Source organism: Salvia splendens, chromosome 16 (assembly GCF_004379255.2).
Source record: "Salvia splendens isolate huo1 chromosome 16, SspV2, whole genome shotgun sequence".
Classification (NCBI taxonomy): Eukaryota; Viridiplantae; Streptophyta; class Magnoliopsida; order Lamiales; family Lamiaceae; genus Salvia; species Salvia splendens.
The window spans coordinates 33,461,538-33,486,135 of NC_056047.1; the positions used below are offsets into that span (position 1 = coordinate 33,461,538).

General features: G+C 44.3%; 1 protein-coding gene and 1 pseudogene across 1 annotated transcript; both read left to right on the forward strand.

Moving 5' to 3' along the window:
• The first annotated feature begins 1,014 nt into the window (after positions 1 to 1,014).
• Positions 1,015 to 6,775, forward strand: LOC121771264 (annotated as a pseudogene).
• Positions 6,776 to 10,765: 3,990 nt separating this feature from the next.
• Positions 10,766 to 12,127, forward strand: LOC121770520 (secreted RxLR effector protein 161-like). Its single transcript, XM_042167234.1, has 2 exons — positions 10,766 to 11,443; positions 12,080 to 12,127. The coding sequence occupies exons 1-2, from the start codon at positions 10,766 to 10,768 to the stop codon at positions 12,125 to 12,127; spliced, it is 726 nt and encodes a 241-aa protein (XP_042023168.1).
• Positions 12,128 to 24,598: the final 12,471 nt, after the last annotated feature.

Genomic DNA, 24,598 nt, shown 5'->3' on the forward strand with positions numbered 1-24,598 from the left:
GAATAAATTTGTACCTATTTGTTGTGATTTGTGAAGAGCGGTTAATTTATTTTAGAATGTAAATATAATCACAAAAAATTTATTAGATTAATATAAATATTCAGAGAGGCGCCAAAGCCGAAAACCCAAAGCCCCTTGCTTTGAAATGCAGAGATTCCATTGGAATGAAATGGAGTTTCTCTTTCTTATCTCAAACACACGCCTATACACACACACACACCTCACCACCATAAATACAAAGCAACATTAAAGTGAAAAATACAAAGAGAAATACTCATATATAACAGCAAATGTCTCATTACATGCACAGACAAACAAGGGATTTTGAGCTTCAGTCACCCTCTTTCCTTTTCTTCTTTGTAAGTCTTCTTCTCTCTTTTTTTGATTCATAACTTTTGGAACCTATTTTGTAATCTTGTTCAATTTGCTCTGCCTCTGCTTAATGTAGCTTCTCTTTATGGTGTGATGTTAGTAACTAATAAAAAAAATCAATTTTATTAAATCAATGTTAGGAAACAATCAAAGATGTAGGAAAACCAATGCAAGATTCTAGCTTTTGGTTTTGATGTTTTGATTTTGGTGAAGTTTTGGGTGATAATTGATCTAGTGATAAACCTTATATAGCTTTTTGCATGTTCCAATTGATTTAACCTCTTGATTTATTTTCAATGTTTTTGAATATGGGGTTATCTTGTTATATGCTTTTCTTTGCTTGTCATTCTGTATGTTTTTATGTTTAGATATCAGGTTTTAATGTTGTTTTCTATATATGGGAATTTGAATATTTGTTGATGGATTTGATAAGTTTCCTCTTTTTCTTGAAAATTCAATTTGGTAAGTTGAAGTTGGAATTTGAACATGAATTCTATCAACTTATGCATGACTATTCTACACTGATTGATCTGTGCAGCTAAGAATTACTAGTTTTTTTTTCTTCATTGTTTTGTTTTACTTTTTCCAAAAAGAAAAAGAGAGATGAAAATTTGGTGCTGATTTTGTTTCGTGTTCAATTATATGTTGCAAGGCAAGGATTGTTTGGTGTCGAGGGACTATCATCCGATGTCGAGTAGTCAAGAAAGCAATAGTGGTATGACCTACAGGGATGAAAAGGCCATTTGGAAAGAAAAGATGGCGAGGAGGATGACGTGGTCGAAAAGGTGCCCAAAGCATTTGGGCGATCAAGTAGATACCGAATTGTCTATTGGTGGAATCTATAAGTCAGTGTCTGGTCAGTCGAGCAGGCAGGGACACGCTGGCGTTGATTCAGATTCTAGCTCATTGATTGCTGACATTGGTCTGGATAACGTGATTAGCTGTTTTTACGGTTACATTATTGAACCGGAGTTTCCGGTCTCTTGTTCGTAGTGGGGAGCTGTATAAATTAAGACGGAAAAGAGGGGTAGTCGAGCATTGGGTTTACTTTTCGTGCATGCTGAACGAATGGGAAGCATTTGACTGACCCTATACGGCACCGTTGGATGCATATGCCAAGTATTAGTTATAATAATGTGTTTGTGTTTTCTGATAAGGAATCCTTGGCTGTTGGGACTGAGCTTCTTGTTTGTACGTTATCTATCGATACAGTTTCTTATCGATGGTAATCGAGAGGATTGGAAGAACTACGCATATTGGAGCGTTTTGGAGAAAAGAACTTGTATTGGATTTCTGTTTTTTTTGTGTGTTTTCATACATTCGTTCTTCCCCCTTATATAGGGAGGAATACAAGTATTTTAGGGAAAGAATAAATCTATTCTAATACAAGTATTCCATATCAATTGTGTATCAATTACTCTTTAATGACTCCCCAATTACTCCCTAATTTGCCTCCTCTGTTTTAGGTAGGTTTGACACTCCCCCTCAAGTTGAGCAATGGTATCTCCGATGCTTAACTTGCTCAATTTTTCCTTGAAGATCTTGGGATGAACTGCCTTGGTTAGTATGTTCGCCAGTTGTTCCTCTGATCGGACAAAAGGGAATTCGATAGTGCCTCCTTCCAATTTTTCTTTTATGAAGTGTCGGTCAACTTCCACATGTTTGGTTCTGTCGTGTTGTACTGGATTTTCTGAGATGCTGATTGCAGCTTTGTTGTCACAGAATAACTGACTCTTTCGAGTAGGTGGGAATCCAATTTCTGTGAGTAATCTCCTAAGCCATAGGATTTCCATGAGTCCACTTTTCATACCTCGGAACTCGGCTTTGGCACTTGACAGAGCTACGACCTTTTGTTTCTTGCTTCTCCAAGTAACCAAGTTTCCCCCAATGAATGTGAAGTAACCTCCTGTTGATTTCCTATCCACTGGATTGCTTGCCCAATCAGCATCTGTGTACCCATCAACCTCCAAGTCATCTCTCTTTGCTAGGAAGATTCCATAGCCTACAGTGTCTTTCAAGTAACGCACAATCCTCAAAGCGGCTTCCATGTGATTGGCTTGAGGTTGGTGCATGAATTGGCTCACGACGCCCACGGCGTACGCAATGTCGGGTCTCGTATGTGAGAGGTATATGAGTTTTCCGACTAGGCGTTGATACCTTTCTTTGTCTGCTAGTTCTGCCCCTTCATCTATTTTGAGGCCATGATTCAGGACCATTGGAGTGTCTGCGGGCTTGCAGTCAAGAAGACCTGTTTCTGCTAACAGGTCTAAGACGTATTTCTTCTGTCTCAAGAATATTCCGTGTCGAGATCTCAGTACTTCGATCGCCAAAAAATATTTCAGTGCGCCAAGGTCTTTCATCTCAAATTCTCTGAACAGATTTTCTTTCAACCTTTGTATTTCTTCTACGTCATCTCCGGTGATAATCATATCATCAATATAGATGATTAGACAAGTTATCTTGTTGTCCCTCATTTTTGTGAAGAGAGTGTGATCAGAATGGCTTTGTTGGAATCCATGTTTGATCATAGCCTGGCAGAATCTTCCGAACCAGATTCGTGGGGATTGCTTTAAGCCATACAGTGTTTTCCGTAGTCGACACACTTCTCCTCCTCCAAATTCTTCAGAGAAGCCTGGTGGGATCTCCATGTATACTTCCGTATTCTGTGCTAGTTCTCCATGAAGAAAGGCATTGGTCACGTCGAACTGGTGTAGTGCCCAATCTTTACATGCTGCCACAGATAGGAGTGTTCGTACTGTTTCCATTTTTGCAACTGGGGAGAATGTTTCTTCATAATCTACTCCATACACTTGGGTGTATCCTTTTGCCACTAATCTGGCCTTGTACCTCTCGATTGAACCATCTGCTCTTCGTTTTATGGTGAATATCCATCGACATCCGACTGGTTTCTTCCCTTTTGGTAGCGTACATTTCTCCCATGTGCCATTTTTGACTAAAGCATCTATTTCCTTTTTCATAGCTTCTCTCCAGTGTTGGTGTTTGCTTGCCTCCTCAAAAGACTGTGGAATGTCTTCTTCTTCATATAGAGCAGTCTCGAATGCCCGGGCCATTTCTGATAGGTGACTTTGCGCAATATTAGATACTGCGTATTTCACCTTTCTCCCTTTCCAGTCAGGTGAGTACCGCCGAGGAGGCACCAACTCGTATGGATCCATTTCACTTCTTCCACTGGTTCCACTTTCCTCATTATTTCCCCTATTAAGGTTAGTTTCGTCCACAGGTATGTTATCAGAATCTGAACTGGTTACCTCAGGAATCGAAGGCGGGATTGACGGTTGATTCGTGTCACCTTGCTCGTCGTTCTGTATTACCGGATGTGACGGCCAGGCGGTGTTACTAGCTTCCTCAGGTGGACCAACGTCTGTGACAGGGCTTGGCTGGGTCTCTCCCCCTGTCTGATGTTCCCCCATATGTGGGTCTCCCCCTAACTGGTTGTTTCCCATGTCTGGTAGCCAATCTAGGAGGATATTGTTTGGACTCTCGGCCGAATTATGTATCTCCCCCTGACTACTAGATTGGCCGTAGAAATATTCGCCTTCCACGAAATCGCAGTTCATGGTAGTGTGGATTCTACGGGTTTCTGGGTCATAGCAGCGGTATCCTTTTTGATTTTTCCCATAGCCAAGGAAGACACATTTGAGGGCGCAGGGATCTAATTTGGAACGTTCGTGTTTAGGGATATGAACAAAGACCGAGCAGCCGAAAACCCTAGGTTCTAAGGACAAGGATGATGGTATTTCGAAGTGCTGTGAGAAGACGTCCAAGGGAGTTTTAAAGCCAAGTATGCCAGTGGGAAGGCGATTTATGAGGTATACGGCGGTAGCTATAGCTTCCGGCCAAAAAGATTTTGGTACTCAGGATTCAATTAACAGGGCTCGGGTAATTTCTAGGATGTAACGGTTTTTTCTTTCAGCGACCCCATTTTGTTCCGGAGTGTATGCACACGTGGTTTGATGAATTAGTCCCTTTTGCCTAAAAAATTCTTGCATTTTACTGTTAAAAAATTCCCCCCCATTGTCTGATCTAAGGATCTGAATGGTGTGATTATATTGAGTTTGAATAAGGTTATGGAAATCTACAACCCTATCAAACACTTCATTTTTATGTTTAAAAAAATAGATCCAGGTCATGCGGGAGTAGTCATCAACAAAATGTAGAAAATAACGAAATCCTTGGCCTCCATTAATAGGAGCGGGACCCCAAACATCAGAATGTATTAAAGTAAAAGGAGTTTTAACCCTTGTATTGTTTAACTTAAAAGAATGCCTATGGTTTTTGGCCAACGCACAAGTATCACAATGAAAGGATTTCAAATATCTAGCTAATTCAGGGAAAAGAAGGCGAAAATAGCCTAAAGATGGGTGCCCTAACCGACGATGCCAAAGCCAAGCCTGTATGTCTGTCGGTCCTGAAGTCAACATCATAGCAGCATTCTGTTGGGCTATCTCGTCCACGTAGTACAGTCCGCTTCGCTCAGTGCCACGCCCAACTATCATCCCCGTCTTGATATCCTGTAACATGCAAAACTTAGGTTGCATTAGTAATTTACAGTTAAACTCTTTAGTCACATGACTAATGGATAACAATTTATGGGATAAGGACGGAACGAAAAGGCAATTAGAGAGGCAAAGAGTGGGCGAAATATTGATTGTGCCTGCCCCCATAACCCGTGCTAGGTCCCCACTGGCGGTTTGGACATAGGGTTTTTTTGAGGTGGTGATGGATACAAAGTCTGAGGCTTCGAAAGAAATTGTGTCTGTCGCACCACAGTCAAATATCCAGAGCGGGTCTTTTTTGCCAGAATTGGAGGTGGAAGAACAGGCTAACGCGTCAAATGAGTTTCGACACGGTATACTAGGGTGATATTGGGCGAGAATTAAAGTCTGGGGGCTTATTTGTAAGGATTTGGCTGGTGAGGGGTCAGATTGGTATTTGTTTGAAGTATGGGGTCGATTTTGGGAATTTAAACTATGGTGGGGGTGGTTCTGAGATTTCGGGGATTTTTGGGGTGGGTTCCGTAATATATGGGAAATTTGGGGTGCTATTTTGGGTGGGGGGGTTCCGGATGGGGTGATATTTGGGAATTGTGGGAGTTTTGGGGCATTTTTGCAAATCGGGAAAGCTTGCTAGATATATGCTCGGGTTTAGAAGCCCTAGCCGCCTCCAGATGGTTCTCTCTTGTGGGAACCCTAGCTTTTCCGACGCCTCCTTTTTCGCTGTCACCGCCGGTTTGGCCATTATTTTGTGATTGGTTACCTTCCGACCAAGTCCTCGCTACGGCGACTGATGCGATTGGTGGATTCACGTCTGTTTTGTTGTCGCCGCCGCCTGTGCTGCCTGGGTTAACTCCACTGCCGCCGCCGCTGCCTCAGATTCGGAATCTGACATCGTTTTTTGTTGTGTTTTGCAGGCTTCAACTGGTCGGGAAAGGTATTTGAGACGGTGATGAAAATTTTCTGAGTCTCAATCCCACGTAAACCTGCTCTGATACCATCTTATCGATGGTAATCGAGAGGATTGGAAGAACTACGCATATTGGAGCGTTTTGGAGAAAAGAACTTGTATTGGATTTCTATTTTTTTTGTGTGTTTTCATACATTCGTTCTTCTCCCTTATATAGGGAGGAATACAAGTATTTTAGGGAAAGAATAAATCTATTCTAATACAAGTATTCCATATCAATTGTGTATCAATTACTCTTTAATGACTCCCCAATTACTCCCTAATTTGCCTCCTCTGTTTTAGGTAGGTTTGACATAGTTTGTTGACAAACACGTGGACCACGGGAATGCAAATGAACAAGCCTAGGTGTTTGTTTGCGTCTGCTAGCCTCGGAGAAATCGCCATATTAGTCTGCAAATCCCCTCAGCTATGCGGAGTTATACAATTCTGAAACGGGAACGTGGACGATGCTTCCAAGCATGAAGAAAGCAAGAAAAACTTGTTCTGCGGTTTTCATGGATGGAAAGTTTTACGTTGTTGGAGGAACAGGAGCCGGATTCGCGCATCTCTCGTGCGGAGAGGTATATGATTTGAAAAATGGGACTTGGACGGAGATTGTCAACATATCGCCGGTTCAGCCAGCCCCACCAACAGCTATGTCCGGGGCACCACCTCTGATTGCTGTTGTAAAAAATGAAATGTATGCTGCAGATTATGTTTCTAAGGAGGTCAAAAAGTATAATAAGGAGGGTAGGGTTGGGGCATAGCATTCAAAGCGTGTGGCGACCGTCTTATTGTCGTTGGTGGTCCTCATGCTCTTGGTGGGAATTTAATTGAAGTGCATTCATGGGTTCCGGGTGAAGGGCCTCCACAGTGGGATGTGCTTGGCCGGAAGCAAGGTACTGGTTTCGTCTATAATTGTGCTGTGATGGGATGCTGAATATCTGCGTCTTGCAGGAACCATACAAATTACATGTTGTATGCTTGTGGTTAACGTTTGGTTCCAGGATGCACCTGCGAATTGGTACTTCTCCCGAATTATTTTAGTTTCCTTATTTTCATCAGATTTTCAGACATTACTCGAGATACAATTAGATGTTTTTCCATAAACTAGTCTTGAGCACATGTTTTTTCCTATTCTCTTTAAATAAGATCATATGTTTTCTCCCTGAATTGCATACTCTCATTGAAGTATATCATCATGACAAGGTAGCAGAAATAGGTTCGTTCCGTTGCCATTGAGTTTTATTCTTAAATGGATTCTGTGTACTCGGCTTTTATGTTCCTAAATTTCCTTGCAAATTGTTAGAAGAAGATCACACGGCATAATAAGAAGATCACAAGAGATCACCACAAATCAAGGGAGATTATTTGGAGGAATATTGAACCATAAATAGAACATAGCAATAATGCTAATATAGGTTTACCTTATTTGTAAATATCATAGCTTATATAATATTGTATGATCTGTGTTCAAATGTACGATGAATAAGAAAACCTTTTCCCTACATTGAGTTTCAACATGGCATCAGAGTCAGAATGATTGTGGCTCAGAAAAATATCATCATAGCCAATACCTATTTCCCGACCCTTTTTTTTCGGCCAAAATCAGACTCAGAACCTACTACAGAAAGATTCACGGATTGTGGATCAATATAGATCGGAGTCAGAAACAACCGATTAGCTGTTGTGATAAAGGGATCGACCAGTTCCGGAACTACTCCAATTCCAAACGGCTTATCAAATTCCTGACGGGATTAAATCAAGAATATGACGCAATTTGGAGGGAGATTCTAAAGGAGGAGCCCGTGCCATCAGTAGAGGCGGCGTATGGGTGGGTGAAGATGGAGGCGGCTCGACGGAGAATCATGCCACCGACATCGTCCTCACCCACCGACGAAGCCAACGGAGGAACCGAATCGTCATTTGGCGGAATCGGACAAGGACTAATCTCACAGAACCAACGACCGCCGCAACGGAATACCGCGGCACCATCACGACCTTTGGCCACCAGCCGGTCAGGAAACAGGGTCGACACCTCAAAACTATGGTGCTCCCATTGCGGAAGACAAAAGCATACTTGGGAGAATTGCTTCAAACGGATAGGATATCCGGAATGGTGGGAGGAACGACAGAAAGCAAAGGGTTCTCCGGCCCAGGAGAAAATTGCCATCGGGGTGAACGGAGATGGAGTTCCGCGGCGAATGGAAGTCGAAAATCATGGGGAATCGACTGGAACTGGAAGCGGGGTGCGACTGGAGTCTCCATCGGCCGGCGGCAACGTGAGGGGTGCTGGAAATCTCGCGGAGTGGACGGAAATTGGTGGAGGCGCCGTCCAAGGAGGTAAAGGGTTTGGATTATATCCAAACCCTAAATTCAATTATGCTATATACGATTTTTCCCCCCTCAAGTTTGGAAATTACAAAACAGAATCCCCTCCATATTTAGATAGACCCCCAGATTTCCGAAAAATTAAGAATGGACCCCCAGCTGCTAAAAAAATCGAAGATTACCCTAATTTTGTGTCAAAAAATACTTTTTCACCCTTACGAGATATTTCCGCTGCATTTCATGTTTATGACATCACCGAAAAGAAATCGAAAGGTTGGATATTTGATTGTGGGGCAACCGACACAATGACTCCAGTTAAAAAAGATTTTACTGAATATAGTGAAGATACAAATGGGTCGTATATTCGAACTGCGAATGGGGAACTAATTACTGTTGTGGGTTCTGGCACGATTGAAATATCACCCACACTCCGGCTTAAGAATTGTCTCTATGTTCCTACACTGTCTCAAAGATTGATGTCTATAAGTCATGTGACGAAGGAGTTAAATTGCACTCTACTAATGCATCCTGATTTTTGCATTCTGCAGGATATTCAGACGAGGAGGATTCTTGGGCGTGGCACTGAGAAGCAAGGACTCTATTACGTGGATGAGATAGCTCAACATGGAAGTGCAATGCTGGCTCACGGATCCACGAAACATGAAACTTGGCTCTGGCACCGAAGACTAGGACACCCATCTCCTGGTTACTTTAAATTACTTTACCCGAACCTTTCTATTTCTTCTGATTTTTCTTGTGAGACTTATGTTTTGGCCAAGAGCCATAGACAGGACTTTAAACCTACAAACACTCGTATGCAATCTATGTTTTCTCTAGTACACTCTGATGTTTGGGGCCCAACACCTTTTGTTTGTGGAAACGGTTTTCGATATTTTGTGATTTTTGTGGATGACTGTACTAGGATGACATGGATTTAGTTTTTGAAACAGAAATCAGAAGTCTTTGATAGGTTTGCATCCTTTTTCAAACTAATTCAGACACAATTCGTTAACAGTTCAATGACCCAATTTTGTAAGGATAATGGGATCGTTCACCAAACTTCTTGTGCCTATACACCCGAACAAAATGGGGTAACAGAAAGGAAAAACATAATAATTCTCGAAATGAACTGAGCCCTTATGATTGAATCCAAAGTCCCAAAACTTTTTTGGCCCGAAGCCGTCGCTACATCCATCTATCTTATCAATCGCCTCCCAACCAAAATCCTGAAAATGAAAAACCCCCTAGATATCCTCTCTAAACAAGCAAAAATCCCAGACTACCTCAGCCTCTCCCCTAAAGTCTTTGGCTGCACCGTCTACGCCCACATTCCTAAACATGAAAGAACGAAACTCTCTCCATGCGCAATAAAATGTGTCTTTGTAGGGTATGGGGTGAACCAAAAGGGGTACAGATGCTACGATCCCAACACCAAAAAAGTCATTACCACCAAGAACTGTAATTTCTTGGAAACCGAGTTTTTCTACCACACCCACCTTAGTAGTCAGGGGGAGAGTGATCCAGATAGTACCATAGACTATCTAAGTTGGGTTGTGCCAGTTCCAAGCTCCTCGATTGAGGAACCAACAGATCCAGTGGTCACTTCTGCTGAGCCGGTCTTACCACGAATGTCTCCTCAACCACGCCCCAATGATCCTTCTCCGACGATATCCGAATCCGAGGTAATATTTGAACCGAGTACAATTGAGATTCAAGTTTCCACTGACCTTCCTAAAACAGAGGAACAAGACAATACAGTTGATGGAGACACAGGAAGATATGTGCTCCCCTGTCGGAGTACAAGGGGAGTTCCGCCGAAACGATATTCCCCAAAGAAGATTGGAAAAAGGAGTCGTTATGCCGTGGCAAACTTTGTGCAAGGGAATCTAACCAAAATGGCTCGGGCATTTGAGGCTGCACTATATGAAGAAGAAGAAATCCCACAGACGGCCGAAGAGGCAATGAAACATAAACGATGGAAGGACACAATGATGGTGGAAATGAAGGCGTTGATGAAGAACAATACATGGGTAAGGAGCAAGCTACCCAACGGAGCAAAAACAGTTGGATGCAGATGGGTATTCACGATAAAGAGGAAACCGGATGGCACCATCGACAGATACATAGTCCGCCTCATGGCGAAAGGATATACCCAGACTCATGGTGTAGATTATGATGAGACATTCTGACCAGTGGAAAAAATCAACACTGTCAGAGTACTATTCTCGGTTGTAGCTAACAAGGATTGGCCACTTCATCAGTTTGATGTGACCAACGCGTTTCTCTATGGAGAATTGCCAAAACCTGTGTACATGGAACCTCCACCTGGTTTCTCCGAGGACTTTCTAGATGGAGAATTTTGCCAGCAAAGAAGGCATTGTATGGGTTAAAACAATCCCCAAGGGCATGGTTTTGCAGGTTTACAGAAGTGATGAAGAAGTACGACTACGAACAGAGCAACTCAGACCATACATTGTTTATCAAGAAGAAGATTGGCAAGATCACGTGTTTGATTATATACGTGGATGACATGATCATTACCGGAGATGACTAGGGAGAGATAGCCGAGCTAAGGAAGAATCTGTTTCATGAATTCGTGATGAAGGATCTCGGCCTTCTCAAATATTTCTTGGGAATTGAGGTACTAAGGTCAAAAAAGGGGATATTCATAAATCAGAAGAAGTATGTACTCGATCTGTTGGCAGAAGTTGGGATGGTCGATTGCCAACCCGCAGATACCCCGATGGTACAGAATCATGGACTACAGATAAGGGAAGGAGCAAGACAAGCCGACAGGGGGAGATACCGACGACTGGTTGGGAAGCTCATCTATCTATCCCACACGAGGCCCGATATTGCATATGCAGTCGGTGTGGTAAGCCAATTCATGCATGCACCCCAAGAGGAACATTGGGAAGCAGTCTTGAGGATTGTCCGATATTTGAAGGGAACGGCGAAACACGGGCTTATGTTTGCAAAACATGGACATATGGAGATACATGGCTTTACTGACGCAGATTGGGCAGGAAATCCAAATGACAGAAAATCCACTGCCGGGTACTTCACCTTTGTAGGAGGGAATCTTGTAACATGGAGGAGTAAGAAGCAGAAGGTAGTAGCTCTATCCAGCGCAGAGGCAGAGTTTAGAGGAATCAAGAGTGGACTGACAGAGATATTGTGGTTACGAAACCTGATGACAGAATTGGATCTCCGACCAGCTCTTCCATGCAGGCTGTTCTGTGATAATAAGGCAACCATAAGTATCTCCGGAAACCCAGTACAACATGATCGAACCAAACATGTGGAGGTGGACAGACACTTCATCAAAGAGAACATTGAAGCCAAGGTAGTAGAAATGCCCTAAGTCAAGTCGGAAGATCAACTGACAGACATCTTGACAAAGGCAGTGAACTCGAAGTCGTTCCACGAAGTACTGTGCAAGCTAAGTATTGGGAATCCCATTACCTAGCTTGAGGGGGAGTGTTAGAAAAAGATCACACAGCATAATTAGAAGATCACAAGAGATCACCACAAATCAAGGGAGATTATTTGGAGGAATATTGAACCATAAATAGAACATAGCAATAATGCTAATATAGGTTTACCTTATTTGTAAATATCATAGCTTATATAACATTGTATGATCTGTGTTCACAAGTACGATGAATAAGAAAACCTTTTCCCTATATTGAGTTTCAACACAAATGAACGAATAAAGTCTGAAGTTTTTTTTCATGTTTAGTGATTTCAATTATTTACTCTGTTATAGTCATACCTGCCTTTTCTAGTACTATTACTATATTTTACAGCATTAGCATTCTTCATTTTTCGTCGAATTTATGATGCGTTGCTACCATAAAATTCAGTTGGAGCAAAATACATTGTGAATTTGTTCATGTTGTTTGAAGTTCAGATTAATCTCTTGATGAGGCTAGAACTAAATTTGGTTACATTAGACTGAATAAATGAATCTGCTACACTATTTTGATATTAGTTGTATTAGTATTTGTTTTTGACTATGTGCTATTCTTTGTTCTCATCTTGTCTTAAAATGGTAATAGAGAGAGGTGGATCATAGCTTATATAACATTGTATGATCTGTGTTCACAAGTACGATGAATAAGAAAACCTTTTCCCTATATTGAGTTTCAACACAAATGAACGAATAAAGTCTGAAGTTTTTTTTCCTGTTTAGTGATTTCAATTATTTACTCTGTTATAGTCATACCTGCCTTTTCTAGTACTATTACTATATTTTACAGCATTAGCATTCTTCATTTTTCGTCGAATTTATGATGCGTTGCTACCATAAAATTCAGTTGGAGCAAAATACATTGTGAATTTGTTCATGTTGTTTGAAGTTCAGATTAATCTCTTGATGAGGCTAGAACTAAATTTGGTTACATTAGACTGAATAAATGAATCTGCTACACTATTTTGATATTAGTTGTATTAGTATTTGTTTTTGACTATGTGCTATTCTTTGTTCTCATCTTGTCTTAAAATGGTAATAGAGAGAGGTGGATCATATTGGCGAAAAGGTTCTAAGTATGAGTATTGGGAAGATGCTTTGTATTTTGATTGAATGATATACAATGTATTACAACCCTCAATATATAGAGATGACTTTTCCTTAACTATGGAAAATACCATAAATGTGATCAATCTATTTTAGGCTATTATGTGATTGAATCAATCACTCATTCCCTAATCTTCTCCCTTGGTAGGAATATCTCCGAATATCTTCCTTGATATGTTTGGCACTCCCCCTCAAGTTGAGAAACGGTATCCCCGATACTCAACTTGCCCAAAATCTCTTTGAAGGCCTTTGGATGGACTGCTTTGGTCAAGATGTCTGCCAGCTGTTCTTCGGATCGTACAAACAGGAACTCAATGGTGCCGGCCTCGAGATTTTCCTTGATGAAGTGTCGATCGACTTCCACATATTTAGTTCTATCGTGTTGGACCGGATTCTCTGAGATACTGATCGCTGCTTTATTGTCGCAGAATAATTGGCTCTTCCATGTAGGTGGGTAGCCAATTTCTGTTAACAGCCTCCTTAACCACATGATTTCCATAAGTCCACTCTTAATTCCCTTTAACTCTGCCTCGGCACTTGATAAGGCTACCACTTTCTGCTTCTTGCTCCTCCACGTAACAAGGTTGCCTCCAACAAAAGTGAAGTAGCCTCTTGTGGACTTCCTATCAACAGGATTGCTCGCCCAATCAGCGTCAGTGTATCCGTCAATCTCGAGGTCTTCTCTTTTTGCCAAGAACACTCCATAGCCCACCGTCCCTTTCAGGTATCGAACGATTCTTAAGGCTGCGTCCATGTGGTCGGTCTGTGGTCGGTGCATGAACTGACTGACTACGCCGACTGCATAAGTGATATATGGCCGAGTGTGTGATAAGTAGATAAGCTTTCCTACCAGCCGTTGATATCGTTCTCGATTTGCAAGGTCGGCTCCTTCTTCTATCTTCAAGCCGTGATTTGTGATCATAGGAGTTTCTGCCGGCTTGCACTCCAATAAACTTGTTTCTGCCAACAGATCTATGACATACTTTTTCTGCCTTAGGAATATCCCGTGTCTCGATCTCAATACCTCGATTCCAAGTAAATACTTCAACGCTCCGAGATCTTTCATCGCAAATTCCTTGAATAGGTTCTCTCTCAGGCTTTGAATTACTTCACTGTCATCTCCCGTGATGATCATGTCGTCCTCATAGATAATTAGGCAGGTTATCTTGTCTCCTTGTTTCTTCGTGAAGAGTGTGTGATCTGATTGACTTTGTTTAAACCCTTGTTTAACCATGGCCTGGCAAAACCTTCCAAACCAGACTCTTGGTGATTGCTTCAGTCCATATAGTGTTTTCTTCAGAAGACACACTTGGCCGGTTCCGAATTCTGCCGAAAAACCAGGAGAAACGTCCATATAGACTTCCTTGTTTTCTTCCAATTTCCCATGAAGAAAGGCATTGGTGACGTCAAACTGATGTAAGGGTCAATCTTTACATGCCGCTACAAATAGCAAAGCTCGAACAGTGTTCAACTTCGCAACAGGAGAGAAGGTCTCTTCATAATATATTCCATACACTTGAGTGTATCCTTTCGCCACAAGTCTCACCTTATATCTCTCGATTGAACCATCTGCTCTTCTTTTAATGGTGAAAATCCACCGACATCCAATTGGTTTCTTCCATCAGGTAGTGTACACTTCTCCCATGTTCCATTTGTGACGAGGGCATCTATCTCCTTCTTCATGGCTTCTCTCCAATGTTTATGTTTTGACGCCTCTTCGAACGACTGTGGAATTTCTTCCTCCTCATACAGGGCAGCTTCGAATGCTCGGGCCATTTCTGATAGCTGTCATTGGGCAATATTTGCTACTACATATCTGGCCTTTCTTCCTTTCCATTCAGGCGAGTATCTTCGAGGTGGAACTCCTCTTGTACTTCTAGTAGGTAACTCGTAGGGTTGTTCCATATTTCCACACCCTCCACTGGTTCCACATTCGGCTCCATTGTTCCTGTCAAGATTAGTGTTTCCCGAGGGTGCACTATCATTATTTGAACCAGTTACCTCTGGAATCGATGACGGGGTTGATGTTTAGTTGTTACCACTTTGCTCCTCGTTCTGAACTACAGGATGTGACGGCCCGATGGTGCTGCTAACCTCCTCTGTTGGACCAACGTCTGTGACAGAACTTGTGACAGAACTTGACTGTGGCTCTAGTTCTCCCCCTGATTGTGGTTCTCCCCCTTCTTGGATTTCCCTTGGGATAGTGGTAGACATGGGTGTAGGTAGCCAATTTAGTAGGTCGCTGTTCGGATGATTATCTGAAGGTTGTATCTCCCCCTGACTACTAGATTGGCTATAGAAATACTCTCCCTCTACAAAATCATAATTCATAGTTGTATGCATGGTCCTAGTGGTTGGGTCGTAACATCTATACCCTTTTTGGTTTTTTCCGTAACCCAGGAAGACACATTTGAGGGCACATGGGGAAAATTTGGAACGGTCCTGCTTAGGGATGTGCACGAAGACAGTGCACCCGAACACCCTAGGTTCCAGAGATAGGGAAGAAGGTAGCTCGAAATGTTGGGAAAAAAGTCTAAAGGTGATTTGAATTCTAGAATTCCCGTGGGCAATCTGTTCATAAGGTAGACTGCAGTAGCAATGGCTTCGGGCCAAAAAGATTTGGGTATTTTTGACTCAATTAGAAGGGCTATGGTAATTTCAAGTATATATCAATTTTTTCTTTCAGCTACCCCATTCTGTTCTAGAGTATACGCACAAGATGTTTGATGAACTAATCCCTTTCCCCGAAAAAAATCTTGCATTTTTGTGTTGACAAATTCCCCCCGTTATCTGACCTTAAGATTTGAATCTTTTGGTTATACTGAGTTTGGACTAGGGTATAGAATTGAGTGAATTTGTCAAAAACGCTAGACTTATTTTTCAAGAAATATATCCAAGTCATACGAGAATAATCATCAATGAATAACATAAAATAGCGAAAACCTTGACCCCCACTAACAGGAGCAGGGCCCCACACATCAGAATGTATTAAAGCAAAAGGTTTTTTCATTCTCGTATTGTTCAACTTAAAGGTGTGTCTGTGGCTTTTGGCTAACAGACAAGTTTCACAATTAAAGGAATTCATAGAATTAACTAACTTAGGATAAAGCATGCGAAGATATCCTATAGACGGATGTCCTAACCGACGGTGCCAAAGCCAAGCCTGTCTATCTGTCGGTCCGTGAGTCAGTATCGCGACACTCTGTTGGGCTATCTCGTCCACATAGTACAGTCCTCGTCGCTCAGTGCCACGCCAAACTATCGTCCCCGTCTTGATATCCTGTAACATGCAAAATTTTGGCTACATTAGTAATTTACAATGAAGCTCCTTCATCACATGATTGATATATAGAAGCTTGTGTGATAATGACGGGACAAAAAGACAGTTAGAAAGGCGTAGAGTGGGAGAAATATTGATTATGCCGGCCCCTTGGACCCAGGCTAGATCCCCACTGGCAGTTTGGACATAGGACTTAGTAGATTTTGAGATGGTTAGAAAATCAGAAGCATCGAAAGACATTGTGTCTGTTGCTCCGCAATCAAAAATCTAATGGATATTTTTAGGGCCGGTTTGGGACATGGAGGAACAGGCTAAGGCATCAAAGGAATTTTTACAGTGTATAGATGGCAGATTTTAAAATTTATCAGAAATTTGGGGTGCAATCTGCAAGGTTTTTGCTGTGTGGGGTTAAGACTGAAAATTTTTATTTTTGAGGGGGTAAATATCGGGTTGTTTTAATTTTCTAGGGTTGTTTGGAAATTTGTAGGATTCATGGGGTAGGATCTGGGAGGTATTTCGGGTTCGGGGGTCAGAGTGGCATTTTGAGGAGTATGTGAGGTGTAATTTAGGAGATAGTTCTGGCTCGGGGGTCAGGTTGGGATTTCGGGGAAATTCTGGGGTCAAATTCGGGTTTCGGGGGAAGGAAGATTTTTAGGGCAAAAAACACCCCATTTCCTCCATGAACCCTCGCCGCTCCCTTGGTCGAAACCCTAGCCTCCGCCACCGAGTCCTCTCCAGTGGGGATCCTAGCCGCCGCCATCTCCTTGTCGCCGGTGAGGTCTCCCCTCGTTGTATTACCTTCTGACCATACTCTTGCAACCGTCGCTGATGCCACTACTTTCTCCTCTGTCGCCAATTGGTCTCAGTTGCCGGCTCCATTCGCCGCAATTAGGCCGATGCCGCCCGCCGATACATAGGCGTAGGTGGCCCGATCGCCGATTGTCACGGCTGCCGCCGCTCTTCCGCCTCCTCCACCGTTATTTCGATGTCCTTCATCTCCTCCCACCACCCCGGGAACCCGTGGAGGTGAAAGCACGTTTCTTTTGTGTGCTTCTTCCCCCCACAGTGAGAACACAAAAGCTTGCTTTTGTCCTCATCTCGTCAGTAGGGTTTCGATGGTGGCGGCTGGTTCTGGGTGGAATATGTTCGGCTTCGGTCGAGGGTTGCTAGTCCGACCCCTACTCCGGAATCCTTGGCCTCTGAGTTCATGAGCTTCTCGTTGACAACCTCTCGTCTGACTATTCCATAGGCTTTTCTAACCGTTGGGATATGATCCATATTTAGGATCTCTCGCTTGATCTTGTCATATCCGTCGTCGAGCGCCCATATGAATTGGTACAATCGGTGTCGTTGGATGATCTGGTTGTATTTCTCGATTGAGGACGGGGTGTCCATCAGATTCGGGTCTCTGCTGTCTATAGAGATCCACAAGTCCTGTAATTTTTGCCATAGATTTTCCAACGATAAATTTCCTTGTCTCTTCCAGTATGCTTGTCGGTGCAGGTCTGAGATTTGGAATGGATCGGCGTCGCTTCCGTACGTAACAGGCAAGTTTTCCCAGAGATCTTGGGCTGTTTCGTATTGGGAAACCTCGTTTACGGGGCTGGCGTCGATGTTGTTGATGATCCAGTTGAAGCAGCAGTGATCTCTCTGTATCCACCTTGAGTAGGCCGGGTCGGTTGGTGAAGGGGGGTCTGACACTCCAGAAATGTGAGACATAAGACCCTTCCCCCCTGATCGCCATCTGCATCAATTTCGCCCATAGGGGGTAGTTTTCCCCGTTGAGCTTGGTTTGTATGTGTACATCTCCCAACGACTTTGGTTGGGGTTGAGTTTGAAACGGCTGTTTTGGAGATTTTTGAGACATACTTAGTCTCATAAATTCTGCAAATTGTTCGGTGATGGGGTACGAACTAAACCCTAATGGCAAGCCCAATAACAGTGACGGCCCATCAGCCCAGAGCCCAAGAAAGAGTATCCGTTCGGCACCAAAGAGTTCGGCACGACCAAAGAGTTCGGACTCAGCCTACAGCTCGGTAAAAGCCGACCAGTCAAGCTCTCCTCTCAGATCGGCAAGAGCTGATCGGTAAAGTCCAGCAGTTCGGTCTCAGCATTCGACCGAACTAGGAGTTAGTGGACTCATGAAAGGCCTCCACGACCTCCGCTATACCCACGATCTATTTAGTGGTACGAAGCAGTTATTGAGCAGTTATTGCTCACCCACGATCTTGTTAGTGGGGCTGCAAACCACGATCCTAGTTCAATGTACAAATAGAACTTAGATCAGGTAGAAAAGGGTTAAGCTCTCCAGAGATAAAATATCATATAGCAAGTCTGTGTTGTAAGCTGTAATCCCAGATCAAGCAATACAATCTTGCCCTCCCTTCTTCCCGTGGACGTAGATTTACTTCAGTAAATCGAACCACGTAAATTCATTGTGTCGTAGTCTTTATTCTCTACCAGCATTTACTAACATCAAAAATTCGCGGATTCATCACTGGCGCCGTCTGTGGGAAACAGAGAACAAAATTTGTGATAAAGCGAATTTTTGATTCATTTTTTCCACCCAAAAAATGCATACCAGATCGCAGAGTACCCGTATTCCTGCCCGTGAGAACCAGGAGGAAGCCAATCCATCCCATAGGTCTGGAAAACAGCCTAGGGATAAATCCACCACCAGTTCTCATGGCGAAGGAACAAGCCGCTCCAAAAATCGTCCCACTGAGTCTTCCCAGCAGCCCGATTTGAATGAGGCTGTCAAGCAGTTTTTGGCGGCGAAGCAGGAGGAATTCTTAACCTTCCTGCAAAAAAGCCAAAAGCAGCCGGAGACGAAAACGGCGGATTCTCCTTCTCCCTCCGCACAAGAAAGTCACTACCGCAGTAGTGTCGCATCTCCCAGGAGAAAGAATCCCCGTCCCCAACATGTTCCAGTTCCTCCTCGGTACCGGAATCACAGGAGAACTCAATCTCCTCCATACCGACGAGATATCGGATTCGCCGTGTACGGAGCACTGAAGACTCCGTTCTCGGACGACATCACCCGAACTCCTCTACCACAGAACTACCGAACTCCGTCGATGACTTACGACGGGCTCGTGGACCCTCACGATTTCTTGGGGCGCTATCAATATAACATGGCGAACCAGGGTCTCAACGAGGTCCACATGTGCAAGCTGTTTCCCGAGCTGCTCATCGGGAACGCGAGAAGGTGGTTCGATAGCCTCCCCCAGGGCAGCATCAGATCTTACCGAGATCTAATGGATGCCTTCCACAGGAGGTTCTTTCAGAAAGCGGAAGCCCGAATCACTTCGGCTCAGCTGCTTTCCATTCGTCAAGGTCGCGACGAAAAAATCAGCGACTTTATGACAAGATTCCACAAGGAATGCCTGCAAGTAGACGATCTCAACGATCTGCTTGTCATCTCGGCATTCCAAAATGGAATCCTGCCCGGAGCTCTCTACAGGAAGCTCGTTGAGTGCGGTCCGCAGACAGCTCAGGAAATGTGGGACATTGCGGACCAGTACTCCCGGGCCGATGAGGCAGACCGTCGCAAACGGTCGTTAGACAGCTCATCGACCCGAGGAGACAGAAGGAAGCCCGATCATAGCGATCAGGGGCATCCTCGCCGGACTCCATTTGAAAGAATTCAAAGGGCTCCGGTGCAAGACAGATTGGGACCCCGTCTCAATCCCGAGAAGCCGCCCGCTCAGTTCGTACCGCTGAACAAGCCGAGAGCGGAAATTTTCGAACTGCACTCTGACCTATTCGAAAAGCCAAAGCGGATGACGAAATCAGCCGCGCGCCGACCACAGGATAGCTACTGCTCCTACCATCAAGACCACGGTCACGATACTGAGGAGTGCAGAAACTTGGCTGCAGGTATCGATGTTCTTGTGAAGGCAGGGACATTGAAAAAATACCAAAGCAAGCAGCCAAAGAAGAATAAGAAGCAGAGTGGTGCGAACTGCGCTCCTCAGGATCCGAAAAGGCAGCCGGATCCCGAAGACGATGACGAGCCGCAATATGATGGAGTAATCCAGACTATTGACGCTCTCCCTGCCGGGAAGACCAAGTCGTCCCTAAAGTCAGAGCGCAGAGGCTCCAATCGAGAGGAGCCAACGCATAAAAGGCTGAAGCAGGACGAAGTGATTACGTTCTCGGATGCTGATCCCGTCCCGGCCATCTCTCCTCACCAAGACGCCATTGTCATCCAAGCCGGAGTGGCAAACAAACTGATCCACAGGGTGTTTGTGGATACAGGAGCGTCGGTTAGCATTCTTTTTAAAGAGTGCTTTGACAAACTAGAAGTGGACCCAGCTCGGCTCAGTCCGGCTCCGCTTCCCCTGAAGAGCTTCGCCCAGGAGGACACCCGCCCTGAAGGTATTATCAGCCTTCCGATCACGGTGGGGAAAGCGCCTACTAGCTCCAGTACGATGATTGAGTTTTTCGTGGTGAAAGCTCGGTCCCCGTACAACATCATCCTGGGAAGAGACTGGCTCAACACAGTTCGGGCCGTTTGTTCCACTTATCACCTCACCATCAAGATCCCTACTAAAGGAGGGATAGCGGTCATCCGAGGTGACCAAAAGAGAGCAAAGGAATGTCTGCAAATTGCGCTTAGAAGTGCCGAGCAGTCAGATCGGCACCACCAAGCATAGCAATCACAGCAGCCGGAGTCAGAGGCGATGACCGAAGTCATACCGGAGCCGAACTCGATGACAGTTCAGCTGTACGAAGACGATCCATCCAGAACGGTTAAGATCGGCTTCGCGGGAACGCCCCTACTTCGGGAAAAAACCATCCAGCTCCTCAAGGAGTATAAAGACGTCTTTGCATGGTCTCCGTTGGACATGACCGGAGTGCCCCCCCGAGGTAATCACTCATCGGTTAAATATTGATCCTTCAGTCCGGCCGATAAAACAGAAGCAAAGACTCTTTGCGGCAGAACGAAGTCAAGTCATCCATGACGAAGTCCGTCAATTATTGAAGGCGGATGTGTTATTCGAAGTGAAGTATCCTTCGTGGGTGGCCAATCCTGTCATGATCAAGAAAAAGGAAGGAGGATGGCGGATGTGCATAGATTTCACCGATCTAAATAAGCACTGTCCCAAAGATTGCTATCCCCTTCCGAACATAGATAAAAAGTAGAAGCTTTGATAGGCTTTGAAATTTTTTGTTTTCTTGATCTGTACAAAGGATACCATCAAGTTTTAATGGATGAGATTGACGCTTCAAAAACGGCCTTCATTACTGATTTCGGCATTTTCGCTTATAAAAAGATGCCATTCGGTTTAAAGAATGCCGGAGCCACTTATCAAAGGATGGTAGACAAGCTTTTTCGGCACCTGATTGGAAAGGAGGTCGAAGTGTATGTTGACGATATAGTCGTCAAAAGCAAAAGCACTTCAGAGTACGAGCACAACCTCAAGTCCACTCTCAACGTGCTCAAGAAAGCCAACCTCAAACTTAATCCCCAAAAGTGTACCTTTTTGGTAGATTCGGGAAAGTTTCTGGGTTGTTGGGTTTCAAAGGACGGACTCAAGGCAAACCCCTCAAAAGTTCAAGTTGTTCAAAACATGGCGATGCCGAAGTCCATACATGACGTGCAAAGGCTAACCGGATGTCTAGCCGCACTGAATCGATTCCTTTCTCAAGCAGCCGAAAAGCAACTGCCGTTCTTCACGGTGTTGAAAAAGGCACCAAAGTTCGAGTGGGGAGCCGAGCAGAAAAAAGCCTTTGACGAGCTCAAAAGTTATCTAGCCGAGCTTCCTATTCTCTCTGCTCCAACCGAAGCCGAAGTAATATTCTTATACTTAGCGGCATCGGATCAAACCATCAGCGCGGTGCTTGTACGAGAAGAAGGCCTAAAGCAGCTTCCCATCTACTTTACAAGCCGAGCATTAAGAGGTCCAGAAACCAGGTATCAACCTCTGGAAAAGATTGCTCTGGCATTAGTAAATGCAGCAAGGAGACTGCGGCCATACTTCTATGCTCACAAGGTATGCGTCTTAACTGATCTGCCACTTCGGCAAGTGTTGACCAAACCAGAAGCATCAGGCAGAATCGCCAAGTGGGCTATAGAGTTGGGAGAGCACACAATTGAATATCTACCTCGGAAAGCCATCAAGGGACAAGCCTTGGCAGATTTTCTTGCAGAAGCGAAGTTCGATCAAGCAATTCCTGTTATTGCCGAACAGAAGAATTCTGCCAGTGCCGAACTAGCACAGCCCTTGGAATCCGAAGTAGAGCCGCCGGACTGCTGGAGCGGGTTCGTAGATGGAGCTTCGAACAAGATGGGAAGTGGAGCTGGTATTTTACTTGTCGCTCCCGACGGACACGAGGTAGCCTACTCACTTCGGTTCCTATTTCCCACTACTAATAATGAAGCCGAGTACGAAGCCCTCCTGGCCGGACTCCAGTTAGCGCAAAGTCTGCTCGTCAAATCTCTCAAAGTCCATTGTGATTCACAAGTCATAGTAAATCACATGTTGGGTACAAGTGAAGCCCGTGACGAGAGAATGAAGAAGTATTTGGACAAAGCGCAAAGCATCAGCCGAAGTTTCTCCTATTTTCGGATAATCCGCATTCCCAGAGCGGAAAATAGCCGAGCAGATACCTTAAGTAAGTTGGCCTCAGATCCGAGCTCAAAGGCGGAAGAATTAATGCACCGAAGCATTGATGAAGCCGAGGTACACTCAGTATCCAGCTCGCCGAACTGGATGACGCCGATCTTGCAGTATCTGGATCAAGGACAATTGCCCGAGGATAAGAGAGAAGCTCGGAAGATCACGTGCCGAGCACTTCGGTACGAACTTCATGAAGGAGTCCTCTTTAGAAAGTCCTACCTTCAGCCGTTATTGCGGTGCGTAGGACCAGAAGAGACGGACTACATCCTCAGAGAAGTTCATGAAGGATCGTGCGGTAGCCACATCGGAGCCAGAGCTTTAGCTAAAAAAGTTCTGAGATGGGGATATTATTGGCCAACCATGGTACAAGAGGCAGTGCAGCTCGTCAAGAAGTGTACGAAGTGCCAAATTCATGCAAATGTCCCAAGGATGCCGCAGACCGATCTATACACTATGCAAAGCCCTTGGCCTTTCATGCAATGGGGCATAGACATAGTGGGACCACTTCCTCAAGCTCCTCGGCAAATGAAATTCCTTATCGTTGCCGTGGACTACTTCACGAAGTGGGTGGAGGCTGAGCCATTAGCTACGATAACGAGCTCAAAGGCATTGGACTTCGTCTGGAAGAACATAGTGTGCCGATTTGGCATACCCCGCATCCTCGTCTCGGATAATGGGACTCAGTTCACCGACAAGACGTTCAAGAATTGGTGCCAAGAGCTGAACATTCAACAGCGGTTCACTTCGGTCTCCCATCCCCAAGCAAACGGACAAACGGAAGTAACGAACCGGATTCTGGTGAAAGGGTTAAAAGCTCGGTTAGAACAAGCCAAAGGACAATGGGTAGAAAATCTCCCTCAAGTCCTATGGTCCTACCGAACTACACCCAAAACCTCCAACGGTGAAACTCCGTATAGTCTGGTGTACGGCACTGAAGCCGTAATTCCGGTGGAGATCGGCGTACCCAGTCCCCGAACTCTAAATTTCTCCTCAGAAATGAATGACGACGGACTGAGAGCAGAACTAGATCTCGCCGAAGAAAGAAGAGAGTTGGCGTGCATAAAAGCAGCCAAGTATAAGGAGCAAGTAGCCCGGTATTATAACCAAAGGGCGAAAAAGCTTCAATTTCAAGTGGGAGATCTCGTCTTGAGAAACAACGAAGTAAGCCGAGCAGAAAAGCTGGGCAAACTCGAGCCCACATGGGAGGGTCCGTATCGGGTGTCAGAAGTCCTCGGCAAAGGGTCTTATAAATTGACTCACATGTCAGGAGAACAAGTACCCCGAACATGGCACGTCTCCAACCTCAAGAAGTTCCACTTGTAAGAGACAAAGTCCGGTCAGTCTGTCTTGTGTCTAGTTCGGTCATAGGGGTACATGTTTTTATTTGTTTGTTTTTTACTTGTACCTTTTACTTGTCGTTTTATAAAAAGTTTAAAGTTTTTTTTCTTTCATCTTTTTCATTTTTTTCTCTATGTGTTTTGTCTCTATGTGCTTGTCGTCTCTTACAAATGGTACCGAGGTATATCGTTCTTTAAAGGCTGATCCCCTTTTTAGATCGATTATTAAAGACTATTGTGAGTCCAAGCTTCTAAGGAGGATACAAGACCACAATTCAGCTTAACAAGCAGTTCGTCTGAAACGAACTACAACAAGCCAACGATTGTGAGTCCAAGCTTCCAAGGAGGATACAAGACCACAATTCAGCTTAACAAGCACTTCGTCTGAAACGAACTGCAATAAGCCAACGATTGTGAGTCCAAGCTTCTCAGGAAGATACAAGACCATAATTCGGCTTAAGAAATAAGCACTTCGTCTGAAACGAACTGCAATAAGGGAAAGTCCGATCCATGCGATAAACCTCGCCGAATTAGGACAAGGGAAAGTTCGATCCCGGCGACAAAAATCGCCAAATTAGAACACAAACCAAGTCCGGTCAAAGAAGTTTCC

What these genes read in the sequence shown, in the direction of transcription:
- LOC121770520 (XM_042167234.1), top strand. Translation starts at nt 10,766, where the DNA reads ATGAAGGATCTCGGCCTTCTCAAATATTTCTTGGGAATTGAGGTACTA. An exon ending in TAAGTATCTCCGGAAACCCA is followed by an intron (nt 11,444 to 12,079) that starts GTACAACATGAT and finishes TTTGAAGTTCAG; the next exon opens with ATTAATCTCTTGATGAGGCT.